We start from the raw sequence: 24,069 nt of genomic DNA, 5'->3' as shown, positions 1-24,069 counted from the left end.
AGGTAAGCCAGGTCTGTTCCTTCCTCTACCAGGCGTAGTTAGTCCTCCGGCTGGCGCGTGGCATCTAGGGTTAATCAGGTATGCTCCCTGGCTACTATTAGTTGTGTGGTAGATTTAGCTCACGGTCAGCTCGAGATTCCATCACCCAGAGCTCGTCCGTTATCTTTGTGTTTTGATGTTTCCCTGCCATTGGGAATCATGACACATACCGCTTAGAATTATTACCAAAAAGGTCTATCTTCATCTCATTAGACCAGAGAATCTTATTTCTCATGGTCTGGGAGTCCTTCATGTGTTTTTTTAGCAAACCCTATACCGGCTTTCATATGTCTTGCACTGAGGAGAGGCTTCCGTCGGGCCACTCTGCCATAAAGGCCCAACTGGTGGAAGGCTGCAATGATTGTTGACTTTGTGTTACTTTCTCCCATCTCCCTACTGCATCTCTGGAGCTCAGCCACAATGATCTTTGGTGTTCTTCTTTACCTCTCTCACCAAGGCTCCTCCCATGATTGCTCAGTTTGACTGGACAGCCAGGTCTAGGAAGGCTTCTGATGGTCCCAAACTGCTTCCTTTTAAGGAAGGATTATTAGGAACCTTGAGTACTGCAGAAATTCTTTTGTAACCTTGGCCAGATCTGTGCCTTGCCACAATTCTGTCTCTGAGCTCCTTGGCCAGTTCCTTTGACCCCATGATTCTCATTTGGTCTGACATGCACTGTGAGCTGTGAGGTCTTATATAGACAGGTTTGTGCCTTTCCAAATCAAGTCCTATCAGTTTAATTAAACACAGCTGGACTCCAATGAAGGAGTAGAACCATCTCAAGGAGGATCACAAGGAAATGGACATCATGTGACTTAAATACGAGTGTCTGAGCAAATGGTCTGAATACTCATGACCATGTGATATTTCAGTTTTTCTTTTTTATTAAATTTACTCGCTCATCACTAGTAGAAATATGTGAGTGCGCTATATAATCATTGCTTTGCATGTGTAGCTTACTGCACATATATTAAAGTCGTAAATTAATACATTTAAGAAAAAAATGGCATAGGGTCCCCCAAAATTTTAATAAACAACTGAGGGAAAGATGACAGCTGGGGGATGATGTTTATAGCCTGGGAAGGAGTTAATAAACATGGAGCTTACCAGGCCATTATAATCAGCTCACAGCTGTATACTTGGCCTTTACTAGTTATTAAAATGGGGGAACCCCCCCAAAAAATGTGAGGCCCCTATAATTGGAGATTCTAAGTGTCTTGTGCTGTTTACATCTGCAGTGCTCCTGAGCTCCTTCTAAAGCGCTGTCAAGTTGACATCAGCGCTGGAGAGTACAAACACCAAAAGCAGCCAGGGAGAATCAGTGCTGAACCTGGGCAGGGTAGGCAGTGCTGAACCTGGGCAGGGTAGGAAAAGAGCATTTCATTTATTTTTACCACTAGCAAAGTTTATAGGAAAAACTTTTATAAAATGGGACAACCCCTTTAACAGACCAATTTCATCAGGATGGAACACCAGTGGTAATAACCCTGCTAAACCACATGCAATCAAAAAGTTTGTTTTAAAAACAGTACTAGTCTGTTCAAAAATGCCATGCAAGCGGATCAAACCTGTGTGAAAACTGCACTGTGAGAGATTACCTATGGGTGCTAACGACTGAGCACTGTGGCTCAGTGGTTAGCAGTGTTGATTTTTAGTGCTGGGTTTCCTGGGTTCAGATCCCACCAAGGACATCTGCAAAAAGTTTCTATGTTTTCCCCAAGTTTGTGTGGGTTTCCTCCCACATTCCAAAGACATACTGATAGGGACAGCGATTACAATGTAAAGTGCAGGGACAGGGATGACAATGTAAAGTGCTGTGGAATATTACGGTGCTATATTCAGTAAGTAAGCATAATAAATTAATAATAATAATAAATACCCAAAAAAGGTGGCTTGCCAATGCCTTCACCAGATATTGCTGTACGTTTTATAAGATTAATGCTCTCATTCCAGAGTGGTGGAACAACGAAGGATCAGCCACAAAGTGGTCATCCATAAATGCTCCCAGAGACCACAAAGAGTTCAGTGTGTGAAGATCATCTGTCTTTTGTTGCACTGCACTACACTAATAAAGTTCCTCACAGTCTGATAAATGCACCAGGTGCTTGTTCAGGTGAGATAAGCAGGGCCTTAGTTGCTTGCACATTGCGTTTAGTACACGATCGGAGGCCCCATCAGGGCATACATCTAAACACCCTCCCCGCAAAGCGGGATTCTGATGGGGCCCGCCATAGGCTACAGTGGTGCTGGCAGAACGAACTTCTTGAGCATACGCACCTACTGGAGGCGGACGCTCAGACATAGTAGACTGCACAAGCCAGTTAATTTTCATATTATTGAAAATAAGATAGTTGCCAACATTCCAGATTGTGTTGGGATTGTCCCAATGTTTTTGTAAACAATCCCAGTAATTTTGGTATGTACCAGGTAGAACATGAAGCTGTGGGGTCTGCTCATCTCGGGGGCCATTCCGTAGCTAAAAATTGCAACGTGCTCATTCAGAACATAAATGTCTCATATTGCCACCTCAATGTTATTGAATATGTAATCATTTCTGTATCTACCCGTATACCCCATTCCAACATATTGTACTGTACCTGGTATGGCTAGATTCCGCAGAGCACTGAGAGCGGCGTGCTGTACAGAGACATCTCCATTCTCCACATGTTGTTCCAACAAGTCTAAAAGTTGATGAACTATGCCAAGTTCCACCATTCGCACACAGTTTATATCTGTGAAAAGATAGTGTTGGTTGAGCTGCATTGTTTATTACTGATATATATCTAAAACATAATCTTTCTAACAATTAACTTCTTGTGTTTCCGCATTCTGCAAAGCTATCTATTGTACGTAGACATGACAATTCCATTTCAGTGTGTGCTGTAACTTTAAATCCCAGGCAGCATGGTCGCTGTATTGGGGTTATGTTTGCCTCATATTTTTCCATCATATCCCATATATACAATCACTTATGACATCTCGGAATCTGCCCCTTTCTTACCATAAAAACTCTGAAAAATGTGCAAGCTCCTGGAGAGGATGGGTAAGGTGGTGGAAAGAGATGAAGGAAGAGACGTAGTGCGTAGTGTTTTATTCTATAGCGGATAGGCAAGAAGTGCAGTGACTGGTACAGGGTGGAGGCATCAGTGTAGCAGCTAGACAAAACCATGATCCTGGCGATATGATATATTAGAGAGGGCAGAGTCTAGCGACAGTAACACCAGTATAGGTTTTAGTAGTCAAGACAAAACCGAATCCGAGTAACAGGAATTGTTCACACATAGAAAAAAGTAAAGAAAGGCTATCTGTTTTCCACAATGAGATCATTGAAGCTGAACAATAGAAAGCAAAAAAGAGAGAAAAACCTGTACAGAAAATGCATCAAGAACACACATTTTAAACCGGAATGTCTGCTGCATTTTTCTTTCTGCAAATGATGCAGGGATTAAGCCGCTATAAGCTGAACCTCGCACTCCTGTCACTAAGATTTTTCTCATGCTGCATCAACTCCCTGGAATGCATTGCCCGAGACAATCATATTCTTAGTCTCCATTGTTCAAGCATATCCTAAAAACACATGTTTTTAAAGCAGACCGATTACATGATTAGGGATGAGTGGACCCGTGGAAGTTTGGGTTTGTCGCATTTGATTGAACTTTAGTCCAAAGTTTGGTTTGGGTACCGAAACTGTACCCAAACTTAAACCGGAACCTCATAGAAGTCAATGGTGACCTGAACTTTGGAGCTGGAAAATTCTCTTTCTCCTATCTTTCTCCACTCTCTCTTATTCTCGCCTCTCTCTCTTATTCTCAGCCTCTCTTTCTCCTCTCTTTCCTCTCTCTTTCCTCTATCTCTCTCCTTTCTCTCGCTCTCATCTACCTTTTTTCAGTTTTTCAAGTTCTAAAATGTGTAGAAGTATACAGCTTGTATCACCTATACCATGAGTTGACCAATCTGCCTTGGTTGGACTACATGGAGTATCAATGTGTACTAAATTATGTGCACCAGTAAGTTTATCTACCTTTTTGCTTAACCCCTTCATGACCTTGGGATTTTCCGTTTTTCCGTGTTCGTTTTTTGCTCCACTTCTTCCCAGAGCCATAACTTTTTTATTTTTCCGTCAATATGGCCATGTGAGGGCTAATTTTTTGCAAAACAAGTTGTACTTTTGAACGACATCATTGGTTTTAGCATGTCATGTACTAGAAAACGGGAAAAAAAATTCCAAGTGCGGTGAAATGCAAAAAAAGTGCAATCCCACACTTGTTTTTTGCTTGGCTTTTTTGCTAGGTTCACTAAATGGTAAAACTGACCTGCCATTATGATTCTACAGGTCATTACGAGTTCATAGACACCAAACATGTATAGGTTCTCTTTTATCTAAGTGGTGAAAAAAAATTCCAAACTTTGCTAAAAAAAAAAAAAATGCGCCATTTTCCAATACCCCTAGAGTCTCCATTTTTCATGACCTGGGGTCAGGTGAGGGCTTAATTTTTGCGTGCTGAGCTGGCGTTTTTAATGATAGCATTTTGGTGCAGATACGTTCTTTTGATCGCCCGTTATTGCATTTTAATGCAATGTCACGGCAACCAAAAAACGTAATTCTGGCGTTAATGCTTTTTATTATTGATAGATCGGGCAATTATGAACGCGGTGATACCAAATATGTGTAGGTTTGATTTTTTTTTTTATTGATTTATTTTGAATGGGGCGAAAGGGGGGTGATTTAAACTTTTATATTTTTTTATTTTTTTCACATTTTTTTTTACTTTTTTTTAAACTTTTGCCATGCTTCAATAGCCTCCATCAGATCATTCCTATGTAGCTTAGTAACAGGCTTGCTATGAGCGCCGACCACAGGGGGGCGCTCACAGCTAGCCGGGATCAGTAAACATAGAGGTCTCAAGGACCTCTATGGTTACTATACAGAAGCATCGCTGACCCCCGATCATATGATGGGGTTGGCGATGCTCTCATTTCCGGCCGGAAGCGCCGGTTAAATGCCGCTGTCTGCGTTTGACAGCGGCATTTAACTAGTTAATAGCGGTGGGTGAATCGCGATTTCACCCGCCGCTATAGCGGGCACATGTCAGCTGTTCAAAACAGCTGACGTGTCCCGGCTTTGATGCGGGCTCACCGCCGGAGCCCTGCATCAAATAGGGGGATCTGACCTCGGACGTACTATCCCGTCCGAGGTCAGAAAGAGGTTAACAAACAGAAATTAAAGGGAATCTGTCACCTAATTTTGGCCCTATAAACTGTGGCCACCGCCATCAGGGGCTTATCTACAGCATTCTGTAATGCTGTAGATAAGCCCCCAATGTAACCTGAAAGATAAGAAAAACAAGTTAGATTATACTCACCCGGGGGCGGTCCTGGTGCGGTCCGGTCCGATGTGCGTCGTGGTCCAGGTCCGGCGCCTCCCATCTTCATAGTATGACGTCCTCTTCTTTGCTTCCTGACGCGGCTCCTGTGCAGGCGTACTTTATCTGCCCTGTTGAGGGAACAGCAAAGTACTGCAGTGTGCAGGCGCCTGGAAAGGCCAGAGAGGCCCGATGCCTGCGCACTGCAGTACTTTGTTTTTCTTATCTTTCAGGTCACATTGGGGGGGTTATCTACAGCATTACAGAATGATGCCGGTGCCCGCAGTTTATAGGGCCAAAATTAGGTGACAGATTCAAATTCATATAATTGCCACAAACAATAGCAATTATCTACTATACATAATATAATACACGCATTAACAAGGATATTATTACTTCATTGCATGATATAGAACGTCACTTTTTATCAGTTTCTTATGTGTAAGATAAAGAGGGTCACTATTTAGGGAAGATGTCACCTGAACATTGGCTATAATTACACTCCGTAATGCAAAGGCTGTGGCACTTTACTTTTAAAACATCCTTCTTTTACAAAATGTGTGATCATTTTTCTCCTTTGCCCATCACTATCCTCTTCTGATCTACCCTCACACATTAAACGTAGCCGCCAGTTCCTAAAGCTTTTCAATCTCCACTGTGCAAGGATGTCAGACAATTAATCTTAGTCCAGTTGGGACATACTAATGGAAGTGAGCACATTTTGGAGCTATATACAAGATGATGACATATCTATCAGCTCTGATCTTAAATGCGTCTCACTCTTAACAGTGAGGAGTGGAAAATAGGTCACTGCTCACATCCATACTGTTTCCTGTCACTACTCTTTATCTTAGAAGTGAAAACCATAGAGCCCACAGGAATTACTAGATAACACATACAAGGTTGAATAGAAGACACACAGAATTAACACAGCAAGGAGCCTGAATACCTGGGCTTAGTTTTTCTAAAAGATAGGCTGTGTAAAAGAATACTGTGAGTACAGTCTCTTAGGCCATGTGCACACGTTCAGGATTTTTAGCGTTTTTTTCGCGTTTTTTCGCTATAAAAACGTGATAAAAACGCGAAAAAAACGCTAACATATGCCTCCTATTATTTACAAGGTATTCCGCATTTTTTGTGCAAATGTTGCGATTTTTTCCGCGAAAAAATCGCATAGCGGAAAAAAAAGCAACATGTTCATTAAAAATGCGGAATTGCAGGGATTCCGCACACCTAGGGATCCATTGATCTGCTTACTTCCCGCACGGGGCTGTGCACACCATGCGGGAAGTAAGCAGATTATGTGCGGTTGGTACCCAGGGTGGAGGAGAGGAGACTCTCCTCCACGCACTGGGCACCATATAAGTGGTCAAAAAATAAGAAAATAAAAAATAGCGATATACTCACCCTCGATGTCCCGCGCAGTGTTCCCGCCTCACCGCTGCACGCTGCCGTTCGGTTCCTGTAGCTGATGTGCGGCGAAGGACCTTGCCGATGACGTCACTGTCCTGTGATTGGTCGTGAGCGGTCATGTGACCGCTCACGTGACCGTGACGTCACGGAAGGCCCTGTGCGCACAGACCAGCTATAGGAAGACGAACGGACGCCGCTGATGAGATGTCTGGGTGAGTATAAGCATTTTTTTATTTTTTTTATTATTTTTAAACATTCTATCTTTTACTATAGATGCTGCATAAGCTGCATCTATAGTAAAAAGTTGGTCACACTTGTCAAACAGTATGTTTGACAAGTGTGACCAACTTGTCAGTCAGTTTTCCAAGCGATGCTACAGATCGCTTGGAAAACTTTAGCATTCTGCAAGCTAATGACGCTTGCAGAATGCTAAAAAAACGCGAAAAAACGGAAAAAAAACGCAAAAAAAAAAATGCGGATTTCTTGCAGAAAATTTCCGGTTTTCTTCAGGAAATTTCTGCAAGAAATCCGCAACGTGTGCACATACCCTTAATGTTTTTTTTTCTAACCCATCACTTGTGAGCAACAGTGCAAGATTATGTGTAGATGATGAAATCGATCTTCTGCAAATCAGCTTTGTCTAGAATTTCATTAAGATTTGCGAGTCCTCAGTGGTTGATACCTTTTAATGGCTAACTGAAAAGATGGTAACAAATTGCAAGCTTTTCAGACTCCTCAGGTCTCTTCATCAGGCATAGAATAACACAAAATCTGAAGAGTCACATATTTATACACAACAGGGTAAAGGAATAATGCAATAGATAATACAAGTGACTAGAGTTGAGCGACTTTTCCATTTTTCGGATCGAGTCGGGTTTCGCGAAACCCAACTTTGTCAAAAGTCGGGTCGGGTGAAATCGGCCGATTATTGCACAAAGTCGGGGGCCGACTGAAACACGAAACCCAATGCAAGTCAATGGGGAATCAAAGTCGGCAGTGAGTGGAGGACAGGAAAACACCTACAGTGCCCATTTTAATGCCAAAAACATCAATTCTTATTACTTAAGCTTGTCAGTCTTAATTTACTTTATAATAATAGTTAGGCATTGAAAACTGGGGGTCATTTGGCTAAAGTTGTGGGGGGGTAGGGCTGGCTTAAGATTTTCGTGGGCCCAGGAAACGCGGAATACGTCACGGCAGTGGAGCCAGGGATAGGTAAGTATTTCAACTTTGCAAGTGCTGTGATCCTGAGCAAGCGGGGGGGACCCACTCGTTGACACTGGCACAGGGCCCCTCATAGTACTGCAGTGTGTTTGACGGCGGATGGCGCCTCCCACCGGCAGAGACACTTTTGCGTACTATGAGGGGCCCTGTGCCAGTTACGTCGCCAATGAGTATGCCCCCCCACCTGATAAAGGAACCTGCACTTTCATCTGCACCTTCCTCTTTGTCCCCGTGTAAGGTGGTATAGTATGCGGGAAGGGGAACCTCACTTTCAGCATGGTCAGATTCTGGCTGTGTAGAGTGCAAGGGGAATGTAGTGGTCTCGGTCAATGTACCAGCAGACTCATCTAGCAGTAGCTGGGCAATGGGCAGGATGAGGAGGAAACACAGATATAGGCCCAAATAATAAAGTAGCCTAAATGCAGTTCAAAATTGGTAACAGGACTAAATAGGCGGCATTGCTTTGTTCAGTGGAGGACAACTGTAATGAGTGGCAGACCCCGTTAGTAGGCCCAAATAATAAAGTAGGCTAAATGCAGTTCAAAATTGGTAACAGGACTAAACAGGCGGCATTGCTTTGATCAGCGAAGGACAACTGTAAGGAGTGGCAGACACAGTTAGTAGGCCCAAATAATAGTGGGCTAAATGCAGTTCAAAATTGGTAACAGGACTAAACAGGCGGCATTGCTTTGTTCAGCGAAGGACAACTGTAAGGAGTGGCAGACACAGTTAGTAGGCCCAAATAATAAAGTAGGCTAAATGCAGTTCAAAATTGGTAACAGGACTAAACAGGCGGCATTGCTTTGTTCAGCAGAGGACAACTGTAATGAGTGGCAGACACAGTAGTCCCAAATAATAAAGTGGGCTAAATGCAGTTCAAAATTGGTAACAGGACTAAACAGGCGGCATTGCTTTGTTCAGTGGAGGACAACTGTAATGAGTGGCAGACACAGTTAGTAGGCCCAAATAATAAAGTGGGCTAAATGTCTGCCAAAACATTGTTCATAAATAAACAGGTGGCATAGCTAGGTACAGGGGTGGGCTCCTCTGCTGAGTAGCAGACAGTGGTAGTAGGCGCAAAGTATTAACTGGTCTAAATGGAGGCCAGGGCCCCTGTATATTTTAACTATCATCTATCATTTCAACAAATTTGCATTGGCAGTTCCATTGAAGGATTTAACAGCACAGACTACACAGTGGTGGACTAGGGAGAGGTAAGTATTGCAAGTGGTAGAGCACTGTTCGAGCTGGGGGGAACACTCTCTCATGGGCGGCGGTACTGGCACAGGGCCCCTCATATTACGATGGTGTGTCTGACGTTGGTTGTGCTCCACCACCGTCAGAGACACTTCATTGTACTATGAGGGACCCTGTGCCAGTGCCGTCGCCCAAGAGTGGGCACACCCACCTGTCCAGGCAAACAGCACTCGCACGGGTGCTTGCGCCAGGTGGTGACCACGGCCTTGTGGGGGGAGTCAGCCCATTTAGGGAGGTATAAAAATGGCCTAATGTGGACATTCAGCAGCTGCAAATGGAGGAATTGGAGAAGTCAGTAAGAGGAGGCCAAAAGCAAGACATTTTTCAGGCAAGCTACGTGTCAGCAGGGGAAGGTGGGGCAAAATAATTTGAAATCCATGATTGGTTCATTTTAATGAAGGTTAGATCATCAACATTTTGGGTAGCCAGACGTGTTCTTTTTTCGGTCAGTATTGAACCAGCAGCACTGAAGACTGTTTCTGATAGCACACTAGCAGCAGGGCTAGCGAGCTCCTGTAATGCATATTCTGCCAATTCAGGCCAGGTGTCTTTCTTAGATGCCCAGTAATCAAAGGGGAATGACCTGTGAGGGAGAACATCGATAAGGGAGGAAAAGTAGTAGAAAAGGAAAGCCAAAACTTTTTCCTGCTGCTCCGGTTTTAAAAGCTGTTTTCCTACTCCCAGATAAGGGAGCCTTTGAGGCCTTGAGTAGCCAGACGATGACACTGGCTCAACACCTCCAGCCTTAGGTGCTATTGTGCTTTTGCAACTACCACCAGATGCACCACCACCACCATCATCAGTACCAGCTGGCAACCTACGCCCATGGGCTCTTCCACCAGACTTCCTCATTTTTTGGAAAATCTAACCAAAATAACAACCGTTATATGGTACTGTAAAACAAGGTAGAAGGTGTATATAAACTTGTTGAGAATTTAAATCTCCCTTTTTTTGGGAGACTGAACCAAAACTCAGGCCCTGTGCATAAAACAACAAAATGTAAGTGGCAGAAAGTGGCTGGCTGATATATGACAAACTAACAGGACTGAAATATATCCACTTTGCAAGAATTTGAATCTCCCTTTTTTTGGGGGGAGACTGAACCAAAACTCAGGCCCAGTGTATAAAACAACGCAATGTGAGTGGCAGCAAGTGGCTGGCTGATATAAGACAAACTAACAGAACTGAAATATATCCACTTTGTGAGAATTTGAATCTCCCTTTTGTTGGGGGGAGACTGAACCAAATCTCAGGCCCAGTGTATAAAACAACGCAATGTGAGTGGCAGCAAGTGGCTGGCTGATATACGACAAACTGACAGGACTGAAATATATCCACTTTGTGAGAATTTGAATCTCCCTTTTTTTGGGGGGAAGACTGAACCAAAACTCATGCCCAGTGTATAAAACAAAGCAATGTAAGTGGCAGTAAGTGGCTGGAAGATATATGAAAAAATCCAAGGACTGTAGTACAATTTCAATCTCCCTACAATGATCTCAGGACAAGTATGGCAGCAATAAAAAGGACTGCTGCACACAAAAGTGTGGACAAATAAACAAGATAACTGTGCAGAAAGGAGCAACAGGATTTTTGATTTTAAAAAAGCAGTTGGTTTGCACAGCAGCGTGCAAACAGCAATGCAGCTATCAGGGAGCCTTATAGGGCAGCCTAATAAGCTACAGAGCTGATGCACAAAAATATAGCCTCCACTGTCCCTGCAAAAAAAAGGTGGTGTTGGACAGTGGAAATCGCTACAGCACAAGCAGTTTGGGGGTTAATCTTCCCTCCCTAACTATATCCCTTCTTCTGATGAAGCTGCAGCAATCTCTCCCTATGCTACGATCGGCAGAAGTAAGATGGCGGTCGGCGTGCACGCCCCTTTATAGCCCCTGTGACGCCGCAGAAAGCAAGCCAATCACTGTCATGCCCTTCTCTAAGGTGTTGACCAAGACCTATGTCATCACGCTGCCCACACTCTACGTCCTCCTTCATTGGCTGAAAAATGACGCTGAAAGCGTCATACGAAACGCGACTTTGGCACGCTGATCGCCGACCGCATGGCAGATCACACACTAGGATCGGGTTGGGTTTCATGAAACCCGACTTTGCTGAAAGTCGGTGATTTTTGAATTTGTCCGATCCGTTTCGCTCAACCCTACAAGTGACGTGAAGCAGAACTATCATTTTGGGAGAGGGATAAACAGTTGTGGCCATAAATATTGGAACAGTTCATATATGACGTCTGAAAGTTTTATTGCCCTATGATCTTTATCTTGACCATGGTCATTATAAATGGACTGGTTTTATGTTTTTCATGTGGCAGGGAAAGGTTCCTGTAGCTGTTGGAGAGAACAAGCAGCTTCTGACAAAGATTTGCGGGCTGCCTAAAACACAGAAGTGGTGAGTCTGGAAATATGGATTGTAATCTAGCATATTTTTGTAGTAAAGTTTGTAATTTCTATGCAGCTCCCCTTTGCACCTCCAGATTTGGATTGTAGGTGACTACTAGAGTTGCATCCTTCTTTAGTTTTGTAATGTAGGAGGTGATTCCTTGACATTCTGGTGGCTCTTGTAATCTGGTTTTCAATTGTTCTTGGTTGGTAGCCCTGATTCAAAAGGGTCTTTCTGAGACCACCAAGGTGTTTGTCTCTATCAATAGGGTTGGAGTGCTGCTAATTTATTCAACTGATGGACACACGCTACTACAAAAAATTGGAGTCTGAGTCTACTCAGGACTATTACAAGGAACAAAAAAAGTTTGTATCTTGTCTGCCTGACAAATCCATAAGAGCTGATGACCTGATACCAGAGAGTCCAAAATCAGGAACATTCTACATGCTTTCCAAAATCCACAAATCTGGAAATCCAGGAAGACCAATTATTTAATGTGTGGACACCCCATACTGAGCAGGTTTCTGGATGGGTAGAAAGCATTGTTAAACCCCTGGTAAAGGATACACTCAGGTACATTCAGTACAGAACTAACTTATTGAATAAACTAGCAGCAATAGGTCCTCTACCAGAAGGAACCATCCTGGCCACCATGGATGTGGAATCCTTGTACTCTAAAATCCTACACCATAATGGATTAAATGTCTGCAAAGTCTTCATGGATAATTTAGGAATTAATGCTGATTCTGTGATGAAACTTGCAAAATTTATCCCCACCCACAATTACTTTGAATTTGATAACTAGACATATCTACCGGATATGACATATCTACATATCTTTCCATGGCCATACTTGAAAGTGACTTTTTGTTCTCATGTCCCATCAGGCCTCTGGCCCACTACCGTAACATTGACGATATTTTAATAATCTGGACAGAGTCTGAGCTACAGCTTAATACGTTCCATTAACCGTTTAATTAATTTAAACCCACCATCAACTTAACACTCAACTGCTCCTGTACTGAAATTAAGAATTTAGACACAATCACTAAGCTACAGAACAATGCAATGCATGCATCCCTGTACCAGAAGCTAATCAACCATCCAACATACCTTAAATGGGACAGTTTTCATCCAAAACACAAACTATTGTCTACAGCCAAGCCATCAGATACAATTGGATATGTTCCAACCCTGTGAATAGAGACCTTGGTGGCCTCATAAAAACCTTTTTGAACTAGGGCTACAATCCAAGAACAATTGAAAAACTAGATTACAAGAGCAACCAAAATATCAAGGAATCTCATCATACATTACAATACTAAAGAAGAAAGCAACCGGGCGCCTTTAGTAGTCACCTACAATCCAAATCTGGAGGTACTAAGGGGAGATGCACAGAAATTACAACCTTTACTACAAAAAGATGCCCAATTACTATCCATATTTCCAGATCCTCCACTTCTGTGTTTTAGGCAGCCCCCAAATTTAAAAAGCATCTGTGACGCTAGTCACTTCTCATGACCAAGCCGTGAGTCAGAGTGGTCAAGGAGTCCAAGATTAGAAGCCACGAGGGTACGTCATAAACAGAAGGAAGAGACAAAAGTGTAGTCAGGTAACATTCTGAAGTCAGAGTCGCACATCAGAGGACAGAGAAATATTGTCTCCAATCACCCCTCGATACTTACCAGTGTGTCCCGGTGTCCCTGGATCCTCCTGCATACCACCACGGCCACTGCTTCCCTCCACGGCCATCTTCTTACGGTAAGAAAATGGCGGGCGCATGCGAAGTGCACCAACCGAGATCTGCCGGCCAGCACCTGGCAACAATAGCAAGTTTTTTCCTTTTGGTTCATTTTGGTCATTGTGATAGATCCTATCACAGTGATCAAAATAAAAAAAAAATAGTAAACACCCCCTTTATCACTCCCTTAGTTAGGGAAAAATAATAAAATAAAGAAAATGTATTTATTTTCATTTTCCCATTATGGTTAGAGTTGGGCTAAAGTTAGGGTTAGGGTTGGAGCTAAAATTATGGTTGGGATTAGGGTTTGGATTAGGGTTAGGGTTGGGATTAGGGTTAGGTTTGTGGTTAGGGTTGGGATTAGGGTTAGGTGTATGTTGGGATTAGGGTTGGGATTAGGGTTGGGGTTAGGGGTGTGTTGTGGTTAGGGGTGTGTTGTGGTTAGGGGTGTGTTGTGGTTAGGGTTGTGGTTAGGGTTGTGATTAGGGTTATGGTTAGGGTTGGGATTAGGGTTAGGGGTGTGTTGGGGTTAGGGTTGGAGTTAGAATTGGGGGTTTCCACTGTTTAGGTACATCAGGGGGTTTCCAAACTTGACATGGTGCCACCATTGATTCCAGCCAATTTTGCGTTCAAAAAGTCAAATGGTGCTCCCTCCCTTCTGAGCTTTGTCGTGCTCCCAAACAGTGGTTTACCCCCACATATGGGGTATCGGCATACTCAGGACAAATTGAACAACACCTTTTGGGGTCCATTTTCTCCTGCTACCCTTGAGAAAATAAAAAATTTGGGGCTAAAAAAATCATTTTTGTGGAAAAAAAAATATTTTTTATTTTCACCATTCTGCGTTATAAACTTCTGTGAAGCACTTGGGCGTTCAAAGTGCTTACCACACATCTAGATAAGCTCCTTGGGGGGTCTAGTTTCCAACATGGGGTCTCTTATGGGGGGTTTCTACTGTTTAGGCACATCAGGGCCTCTGCAGACACAACATGATGCCTGCAGACCATTCCATCAAAGTCTGCATTCCAAACGGTGCTCCTTCCCTTCCGGGCTCTGCCGTGCACCCAAACAGTGGTCTTTCCCCAAATGTGGGGTATAGGAGTACTCAGAACAAATTGCAAAACAACTTTGGTTGTCTAATTTCTCCTGTTACCCTTGTGAAAATAAAATTTTGGGGGCAAAAAGATCATTTTTGTGGAATAAATTCGATTTTTTTATTTTCACGGCTCTACGTTACAAACTTCTGTGAAGCATTTGGGGGTTCATATTGCTCAGCATACATCTAGATAAGCTCCTTGGGGGGGATCTAGTTTCCAAAATGGGGCCACTTGTGGGGGATTTCCACTATTTAGGCACGTCAGGGGCTCTCTAAACGCGACGTGTCCGATCTCAATTCCAGTCAATCTATATTAAAAAGTCAAACGGCGCTCCTTCCCTTCCAAGCTCTGCCGTGCGCCCAAACAGTGGTTTACCCTCACATATGGGGTATCGGCGTACTCAGGACAAATTGCACAACAACATTGGGGGTCTAATTTCTCCTGTTACCCTAGGGAAAATAAAAATTTTGGGGCAAAAATATAACTTTTGTGGAAAAAAAATAAGATATATTTTATTTTCATGGCTCTACGGTATACATTTCTGTGAAGCACTTGGGGTTCAAAGTGCTCACCACACATCTAGATAAGTTCCATAAGGGGTCTAGTTTCGAAAATGGTGTCACTTGTTGGGGGGTTTCCACTGTTTAGGCACATCAGGGGCTCTCCAAACGTGACATGGTGTCTGATCTCAATTCTAGCTAATTTTGCATTGAAAAAGTCAAACGGCGCTCTTTCCCTTCCGATCTCTGCCATGCACCCAAACAGTGGTTTACCCTCACATATGTAGTATCGGCGTAGCCAGGACAAATTGCACAACAACTTTGGGGTTTAATTTCTTCTGTTACCCTTGTGAACATAAAAATTTTGGGGCAAAAATATGATTTTTGTGGAAAAAAATACATTTTTTTATTTTTATGGCTCTACGTTATAAACTTCTGTGAAGTATTAGGGGGTTCAAAGTGCTCACCACACATTTTGGTAAGTTCCTTAAGGGGTTTAGTTTACAAAAGGGTGTCACTTGTGGGGGTTTTCCATTATTTAGGCACATCAGGGGCTCTCCAAACGCAACATGGTGTCCGATCTCAATTCCAGCCAATTCTGCTTTAAAAATGTCAAACATCACTCCTTCCCTTCCAAGCTCTGCCGTGTGCAGAAATCGTGGTATTCCTCAACATATGGGATATCGGCGTATTCAGCAGAAATTCCACAACAACTTTTCTGGTTCATTTTCGCTTTTTACACTTGTGAAAATGAAAAAATTGGTTCTGAAGTAAAATGTTTGAAAAAAAAAGTTAAATGTTAATTTTTTCCTTCCACGTTGCTTAAGTTCCTGTGAAGCACGTAAAGGGTTAATAAACTTCTTGAATGTGGTTTTGAGCACCTTGAGGGGTGCAGTTTTTAGAATGGTGTCACTGTTGGGTATTTTCTGTCATGTACACCTCTCAAAGTGACTTTAAATGTGAGATGGTCCCTAAAAAAAATGGTTTTGTAAAGTTTGTTGTAAAAATGAGAAATCGCTAGTCAAATTTTAACCCTTATAACTTCCTAGCAAAAAAAATTTTGTTTCCAAAATTGTGTTGATCTAAAGTAGACATGTGGTAAATGTTATTTATTAACTATTTTTTTTGTGACATATCTCTCTGATTTAAGGGCATAAAAATTCAAAGTTTGAAAATTGCAAAATGTTAACATTTTTTGCCACATTTCCATTTTTTTCATAAATAAACGCAAGTTATATCAACAAAATTTTACCACTAACATGAATTACAATATGTCACAAAAAACAGTCTCCGCATCAGCGGGATCCATTAAAGCGTTCCAGAGTTATAACCTCATAAAGTGACAGTGGTCAGAATTGTAAAAATTGGCCTGGTCATTAAGCTGCAAATTGGCTCCGTCACTAAGGGGTTAATCATATTAACCTGGGTAGTGCATTCCAAAGAATTGGTGCAGCACATGAAAAGTCTTGATGACGGGAGTGGGAGGTTCTGATTATTGAGGATGCTAACCTCAGGTCATTAGTAGAATGGAGGGCACAGGTGGGGTGGTGGATTGAGACGAGGGAGGAGATGTAGGGTGGTGCTGAGCCATGGAGTGCTTTGTGGGTGAGGGTAATAAGTTAATGTACTGGATTCTGGAGTGGATTGGTAACTAGAGTAATGACTGGCACAAGGTAGAGGCATCGGGTGTAACGATTTGCGGGGAATATGATCTTGGCTGCAGCATTCAAGACAGATTGGAGAGGGGAGAGTTTGGTAAGAGGGAGGCCGATTAGTAGAGAGTTACAATTGTCCAAACGAGAATGAATAAGAGAAACAGTGAGAGTTTTTGCAGAGTTGAAAGTAAGAAAGGGTTGAAAGGTTAATCAAATCTTAATATTTTTGTATCTACTGGCTAACACAGTACAAGGATATACATCTTTCCTGTAGAACTTCATGAAGTACACAGATTATTACCAGTAAGGCTAGAAAGGCCTAAATCTGAGTGTGGTACTTTACTTCAGTGCTTAAAAACATAGAAATGGGAGTAGAAGTCTATATCTATAAATAATAGACAGGGAGGTGCAGAACCCGAGAGGGTGTGACTGAGCAGTTTGACTCTTTGAATTTTTCAATGTTAAATTTTAACTACAAAAAATGGGGCAGTTTAAGTCCCCTCAGTGATTATTTTCATACTGAAGAAAATTACTCAAACCATTACTTCTCTGTCATGGCTTGTGAGACGCAGAATCCATTGCATTTCTTTTGCATTTAATTCGTAAATTATTTTTTTTAAAACAAAAGAAAAATAAATCTCAACATTTCAAAAAATGTAATGCAACTGTCTACCTCACAAGGTTTGCATGTTGCCCATTGACTTCCATTGAGTCAGTCAAATCCGCAGCAAAACCGCAGATAGCAAAAATATCAGAGGTTTTGCTGTGGATTAGGGTGTCAAAAACACTGCAGAGGGAAGTGATGTCAGGCGGGAGGAAGTGTGTGGGTGGACTGTGTAGTGGAAGTAGGAAGTCACCATCTTGTCCTATTGTCGCATGGGGATTGACGTCGGGCGTCTGATTGACCTGGTATGTATGTGTGTGTCTGTCTGTGTGAAGTCAGTCTGTGTCTGTGTGCGTCTGTCTGTGTGCATCTGTCTTTTCCCATGTGACGATAGTGTGACATACTTGTACTCAGTCGCCGTATGGGACTACTGCTCCCATTCGGCTTTTAGGATGGGAGAGTAGTCCCTGTGTCCGGCGACTGAGTACAATTGTGAGTAAAACACATAACACATACAATACACATACAATATATGTAACATACATGACAGACAGTACATACAACATGGAGTACATACTCACCATACACCACATACACCTCCTCGACGCCCTCGGTCCCCTAGGAAAAAATAAAAAAAATAAACCAATAATATACTCCCTGGTCTGCAGAAATCCCATAACGAATGTCCCACGCCGGTCTGTTCTGTCCTCCGGCGATACACTACCATGAGCTATGCTCCTGGCAGTGTATTGCAGAGTTTTGCAGCTCCGTGCTGTCATTTTACAGCACTAGAGCTGGGTGAGAATTTTCCCACGCAGCTGTGCCATAAAACGAGAATACTGGAGTCAATGAACTCCGGTTAACAATCACGCATGCACAGTTACACACTGCAGGAGCCGTAGCTCCTGTCAGTGTGTTGCTGGAGCCGTGGAGAGCAGACACATCTCCTGATGTCACTGTTCTCCATGGCAGATCATCATGGGACACTCGTTATGGACTATATCGGATCAGGGAGTGCAAATTAGTTTTTTTATTTTTTCCAGGAGAACGAGGGCTTCACTTGGATTAAGCGTGCAATAAATTATGGTCAAAAACACTGTCATTCTTTCATTAAAGTACTTTTTTCTAGTGTCTGTGTACTTAATTTACTCTTTAATACTATTGGATTAATAATGGATAGGCATCTTATTGATGCCTCTCCATTATTAACCAAGCTTAATGTCACCTTACAATAGCAAGGTGACATTAACCCCTTATTACCCCATATGCCACCACTACAGGGCAGTGGGTAGAGAGAGGCTAAGCGCTGGATTTGATGCACCTTTTCTGGGGTGGCAGTGGGCTGGTATTTGTAGCAGGGGGGCAATATCCATGGCCCCTTCCTAAGCTATGAATATCAACCCGCAGCTGTTTGCATAGCTTTTCTGGCTATAAAATATAGGGGGACCCCACGTCATTTTTTGGGGGGGTCCCCCTATTTTTATAGCCAGTAAAGGCTATGCAGAAAGCTGTGGGCTGATAATCATGGCCTGGGAAGATCCATGGGTATTAACCCCTTCCCAGGCTACAAATATTGGCCCCGGCTGTCAGCTTTCCAATTTTTTTCACCAACCCCTTGTGTTAACACCAAAAAAAGTATAAGCCTCCTGCAATTAAATATGAAGTACAAAAACCCTTGTGTCACCCCACTGATTAGGTCAAAATAATAAAGATAATTAAAAAAAAAATCCTCTTTCAAATTAGGATTATGGTTAGGGCTAGGTTTGGGATTAGGGTTATGGTTGAGATTAGGATTAGGGTTGGGATTAGGGTTCAGGTTGAGATTAGGGTTAGGGTTGGGATTAGGGTTAGGGTTGAGATTAGGGTTAGGGTTGTGGTTAGGGTTCTGGTTAGGCCTGGTATGTTTTGGATTAGGGCTATTTTACTTTTTTGGTGTTTGGGTTATAGTTAGGCCTGGGGTTAAGGTAGGGGTTATATCTAAATATATACCAAATTTATTATATATATTTTTTTAATTATTTATGTGTTGGATATAGTATTTAATGACATTATTGTATACATTGTAGGTTTGTGATTTTCCCGTGATATGGGACCCCACAGATGAGTCACATAAAGACAAATTTTTCCAGCACATATGTTGGACCAAAATATTTCAGCAGCTATATCCCGAATGGGAATCATGTACAAATGCAAGACTGTTGCAAATTGGTAATTATAATGTTATTTAACACTTAATATTCTCCTTTCTACAAAATGGACTAAGATTGATAAGTGTTTTTATTTTTATTTTTTAGAGAAAGATATTAAACAGAGGTGGCGGTCAGTGAGTCACCAGTTCACTAAATTAATAAACAGCTGTGATAAAAGTGACTCCTCTCCGAGTAGGAGAACTTTTCCTTTTTATGAGGAGTTGCAGTTTCTTATCACAAGCGAAGGTAATTTTTTTTTTTTTTTTTTAAATAGATAAATCTGTAATTAACAATATATCTAGCCTCTAGGTTTCCACATGGCGTAGCACAGTTGACTGCGTATTGAACGCTGAGTACAGCCGCAGCGTTCAATCCGCAGTGTCCACATGTTACAGCATAGTGGAGGAGCTTTTCTGAAATCCCGTCTCCACTATGCGTACAAAGATGAAGGTGTCAGACCTACGTCACTGGACATGCGTCACGTCTTTTGACACCACAGCATGCCTATTTATCTTGCTTTGGCGCTCTGACTAAGCAACATAACTAGCACAGTGTATTAATAGCATGCGGTGATTCCGCATGTGTTCAATGAAAACATGCATTATCACTACGCAGACAAAGTGGGCAGCACTTTGGGTGGAGCGGGCTTTTTGCTGCGTCCAAAGCGTAGCTCCTACGCAGCGTGGGAAAAATACCCTAATAATGAATAATTGTTTTATTTTTTTCACACAGGACTGAAGGGAACATTATTCCTCCTGGGTCTCCTGCTGATGAGGAATCGGTAGATGAAGCAGGAAATTCTTCTGGAACCTGTTCTCCACCTGTTCCAACAGCTTCTGCTGGTGCCGCATCTTCAGCAGCTGCTGCAGGTACATCTGCTTCTGCAGCTGTTGAAGCATCTGGTTCCGCAGAAGCTGATGTAACAAAGAGGAGAGAAAGAGCTGCCTATCCGATGGCAGGAGAACCAAGCAAAAAGAAAAAAAAAAGATGATAAAACAGTAAAATTCACTAATGATACTCTGAATTTGATTTAAAAAAATCAACTACAGAGGATAATTTTGATTTTTTTGCCTTGACTATTGCAAGGAAGGCTGGCTTCCTGACACCGAATAGGCAGTCAATTTTTATGAGTATGGTGCAGATGGCACTGACCGCTTTGGAGGTTCCTGCTCCAATTTCTCCCTATGAAGACATCTTGATGTTTTTTTTTTATTACTTTTCCGTCCAAGAAAACAACCCCAACAACGAGAACCCCAACAATGCGAACCTGACTATACAGTAGAGCAGCCAGCAGTTATTCACAGCATTTGGAGTCAGGAAGCACATAAAGGCTGGGACCCTCACCGACTGCCACTTTCCCATCTGATCCAGCAACATCCTATGGGTATTGCCCGGACTACCATTATTTAAATTAATTAGCAATTTGGGGTGAAGATATTTGAAGTCTCCCATGCTGAGTTGGACTTTGCCACCACAAGGCCCACTTCACCACCAATAGACCAATCAACTTTTTTGCAGCCTGGCAACTTTTTTGTTATCTGGTCCAAAAATGTACTTATTTGGACAAAAGTTGAGTATGTTTTCATATTGAAAAAAATATGACAATGTCAATTGTTTATTGGTTATAAAATAAAGTGATATTTTCAAATTTAATTTTCGCTTTCTATATACATTAGCATAAGGGGGCTAGATAAGGCCTCTATGTCTGATTGTGTCATGGGTGTATGAGCGCAGGACTATGGGATAAAGGATATGTATGATGGTATATGGGCACGGGACTATAGGATGGAGGATATGTATGATGGTATATGGGCATGGGACTATAGGATGGAGAAGACTCATGATGATTTGTTTGAACAAACCCCACTTAGTAAATAGAAAACATAAAGCACATGAAATTTACAATCATATTTTTTTTATTAACTAAAAATACAGATAAAACCTTTTTTTGAGAACAACAAAAAAAACATTTTGATATGGATCTTGGGTTCTTCTCTTGGGTCGGTCAAGGCTTCTTCTTTTGGGTTGGTCAACCTTCTTCCATCCTTCTCTGCTGTTCAGGCTGCACAACACCAGCACAGGAGTTTTGCCAGTGCACGGCACCTTCTGGACTCATAAAGAAGTCAGTAAAAGTTTCTCTCACATGCACACCCGAGTTGGAGGGCCTTCCCAGACCCACATTGACCACTGAATTAAATACTGGCTGCTGGTACTCCACATCTACATCAGTGCTGTACTCACGAGCATAGTTATGAAGTACACAGAATGCCGTAATCACAGCATCAACGGTGTCTGTGTCCAACTGGATGGGTGTGTGAAAGATCCTCCACTCACTAGTCATGATCCCGAAGGTGCATTCCACATATCTGCGTGCACGACTCAGACGATAATTAAAAATCCTCCGCCGGGCATTCAGTCTCCTTTGTGGGTATGGGCGCAGCAGGGTTGTCATTAAGGGAAACGCCTCATCCGATACCATCACAAAGGGCACTGGATGTGTGGAACCCGGCAAAGGTCGTGGGGCTGGAAACCTCGAAGAATTTGCAGACCAATCCGTGATATTTGCAACACCCAGTCCCCAGTACTACCATAGGCACCAACATCAATGGCAACAAATTTGTAATGTGCATCAGCCACTGCCATCAGGACCACAGAAAAATACTTCTTATAATTAAAGAAGCGTGATCCTGATCGTGGTGGCTGCTGAACCCTAACATGTTTACCATCGACTGCACCTATGCAGTTTGGGAAATTGGCCACAGACTGAAAGCCTGCTGCAACCTGCAGCCAAGTCTCCTCAGTTGGGGAAGGCATCACGATGGGCTGCAACTTCTGCAAGATCACGTTACATGTGCACCTCACAATTTTAGAGATGGTGGTTAATTATAGAATGCTGTAGATAATCCCTGAAAGACAGTGGCTGCATCTTATAGCAGCCAAAAAAGCTGACAGGTTCCAGACATGTTTTACACATCATGATATTTCCGGTACAATAAAACACTGTGCCAGAGATATCCATGTCCATGTGTCTGTGTGAATGCAGCACACATGAGGCATCAGTGTGCCGCCCATGTGCTGCATCACTTCCGCACGGATGGCTGGCAGGGAAAAAGCACTACAGTAAGCACAGTTACACGGTGGCAGGTGCTGGAGACAAATCACATTCTTCTCTGATGGTGCTGAAATCATGCAGAGCAAGGGAGAATGATGACAACATCTTCATCACCTGCCGCCAGGGAACAGCGCTTCCTTTAGCGCTTCTTCACCAGTTCAATGCGTGTCACACAGAGGACATCAATGTGTGTGCACGTGTGGGGGACACTTTTTGGACCGTGGTAATGGTAAAAATGTCAGCGTGTTTTGCCCACGGACATACGGCCCGCAGAAACATGCTGACATGTGCATAGACCCATTAATTTGAGTGGGTCTACGTGTGTCAGTGTCTCCGGGACATGTGAAAACTGTCATCACACATACCGGACACACTGACGTGTGAAAGAGGGCTAATGACATACAAACAAAAAATCAGTTACTTACCGCAAGGTGATGTGCAGCTTTTCCTCAGCAGAGATGGCCTTCCTCATGACGGTATCAGATGGGGTGACAATATTCTGAGCAGTCGGTCAAATGCCGGGATCGTCAGATGGCAGAAGGACACTAATTTGTCTGGAAATCTAAAAATTTGACAGGAAAAAATGGGTAGTTAATATATGATTACATTTTTTTGGACACATTTTAATTAGGATATTGTCTTTAGATATTTGGCAACTTACCTCCTCAGATCGGTGTAAAGCACATAAAAGTGCCCCTTCTCCGTGCGCTCAGCTACGAGTGGGTGCACCCACATTTTGCATGCTCGCCTTCTCCTTCTGTGCTGCTGCGCCTAAAATAAAAATATTGTTTAGTACACAACACAGTGAAAAAAACAAAGCATGTCAATATTTTTTTACATCTACTTTAGCTTACCTGCTCTCTGTGATGATTGAGAATTTGCAGCAGTAACCCCAGCATCAGAGTCCTGTATGGCCTGCAGAGCTGTAGCTGCGGGCTCTGCTCTTGGCTCCGCTCTGAGCTCTGCTGAGCGCTCTGATCTTCCTACATGCGTCCACTCATTATTGCTGTGTCTTTCCAATGAAGAATGGAAGAAGGGGCTGGACAAGGAAATAACATCACATTTTTTTTTTCCTTAGTCAAGTTTGTCAAATTTATATCTTTATTGCTGTTAAAAACGCAGACAATTCTGCAGGAAAAGCCGCAATGAAAACAGCATCAAAACCGCTACAATGACGCATCAAAACCGCATCTGCGTTTTCTGCCAAGAGATGCGGATTCAGTGCAGAAAAATGCGCAGGCAAATCCGCAACGTGTGCACATAGCCTAAAGCTTTCACACCACTAATCTAATCCAGTTAAGGATTCATTCTCTGAGCTCAGTTTGTTTATTTAAATGTTCATTTATTATACCATGCCTCTCTTTTTCTTTTGTTTGTGCATAAAATTGTGTTTCTTCAGAAACTTTGTTATACCATGCCCGAGGAGGGGACCTAAGAAGTCCCGAATGCTTGCTTTGTAACATCATTTATTTTATTTTTGTTAA

General features: G+C 42.6%; 1 protein-coding gene across 3 annotated transcripts in view; it reads right to left on the bottom strand.

The window, feature by feature from the left end:
* The window catches only part of LOC143770095 (rap1 GTPase-GDP dissociation stimulator 1-A-like), a 405,235-nt gene that overhangs the window by 39,013 nt on the left and 342,153 nt on the right, over positions 1-24,069 (bottom strand). For 2 of the 3 annotated variants that reach the window (XM_077259356.1, XM_077259357.1), the window contains one exon: positions 2,637-2,771. The exons of the other annotated variant lie outside the window; for it this stretch is intronic. In XM_077259356.1, the coding sequence (XP_077115471.1) occupies positions 2,637-2,771 (135 nt within the window). The remainder of the gene's footprint in view (positions 1-2,636; positions 2,772-24,069) is intronic. 3 annotated transcript variants of the gene reach the window in all.

This window comes from Ranitomeya variabilis, chromosome 4 (assembly GCF_051348905.1).
Source record: "Ranitomeya variabilis isolate aRanVar5 chromosome 4, aRanVar5.hap1, whole genome shotgun sequence".
NCBI lineage: Eukaryota > Metazoa > Chordata > Amphibia > Anura > Dendrobatidae > Ranitomeya > Ranitomeya variabilis.
This window is presented reverse-complemented; position numbering and strand designations above follow the sequence as displayed.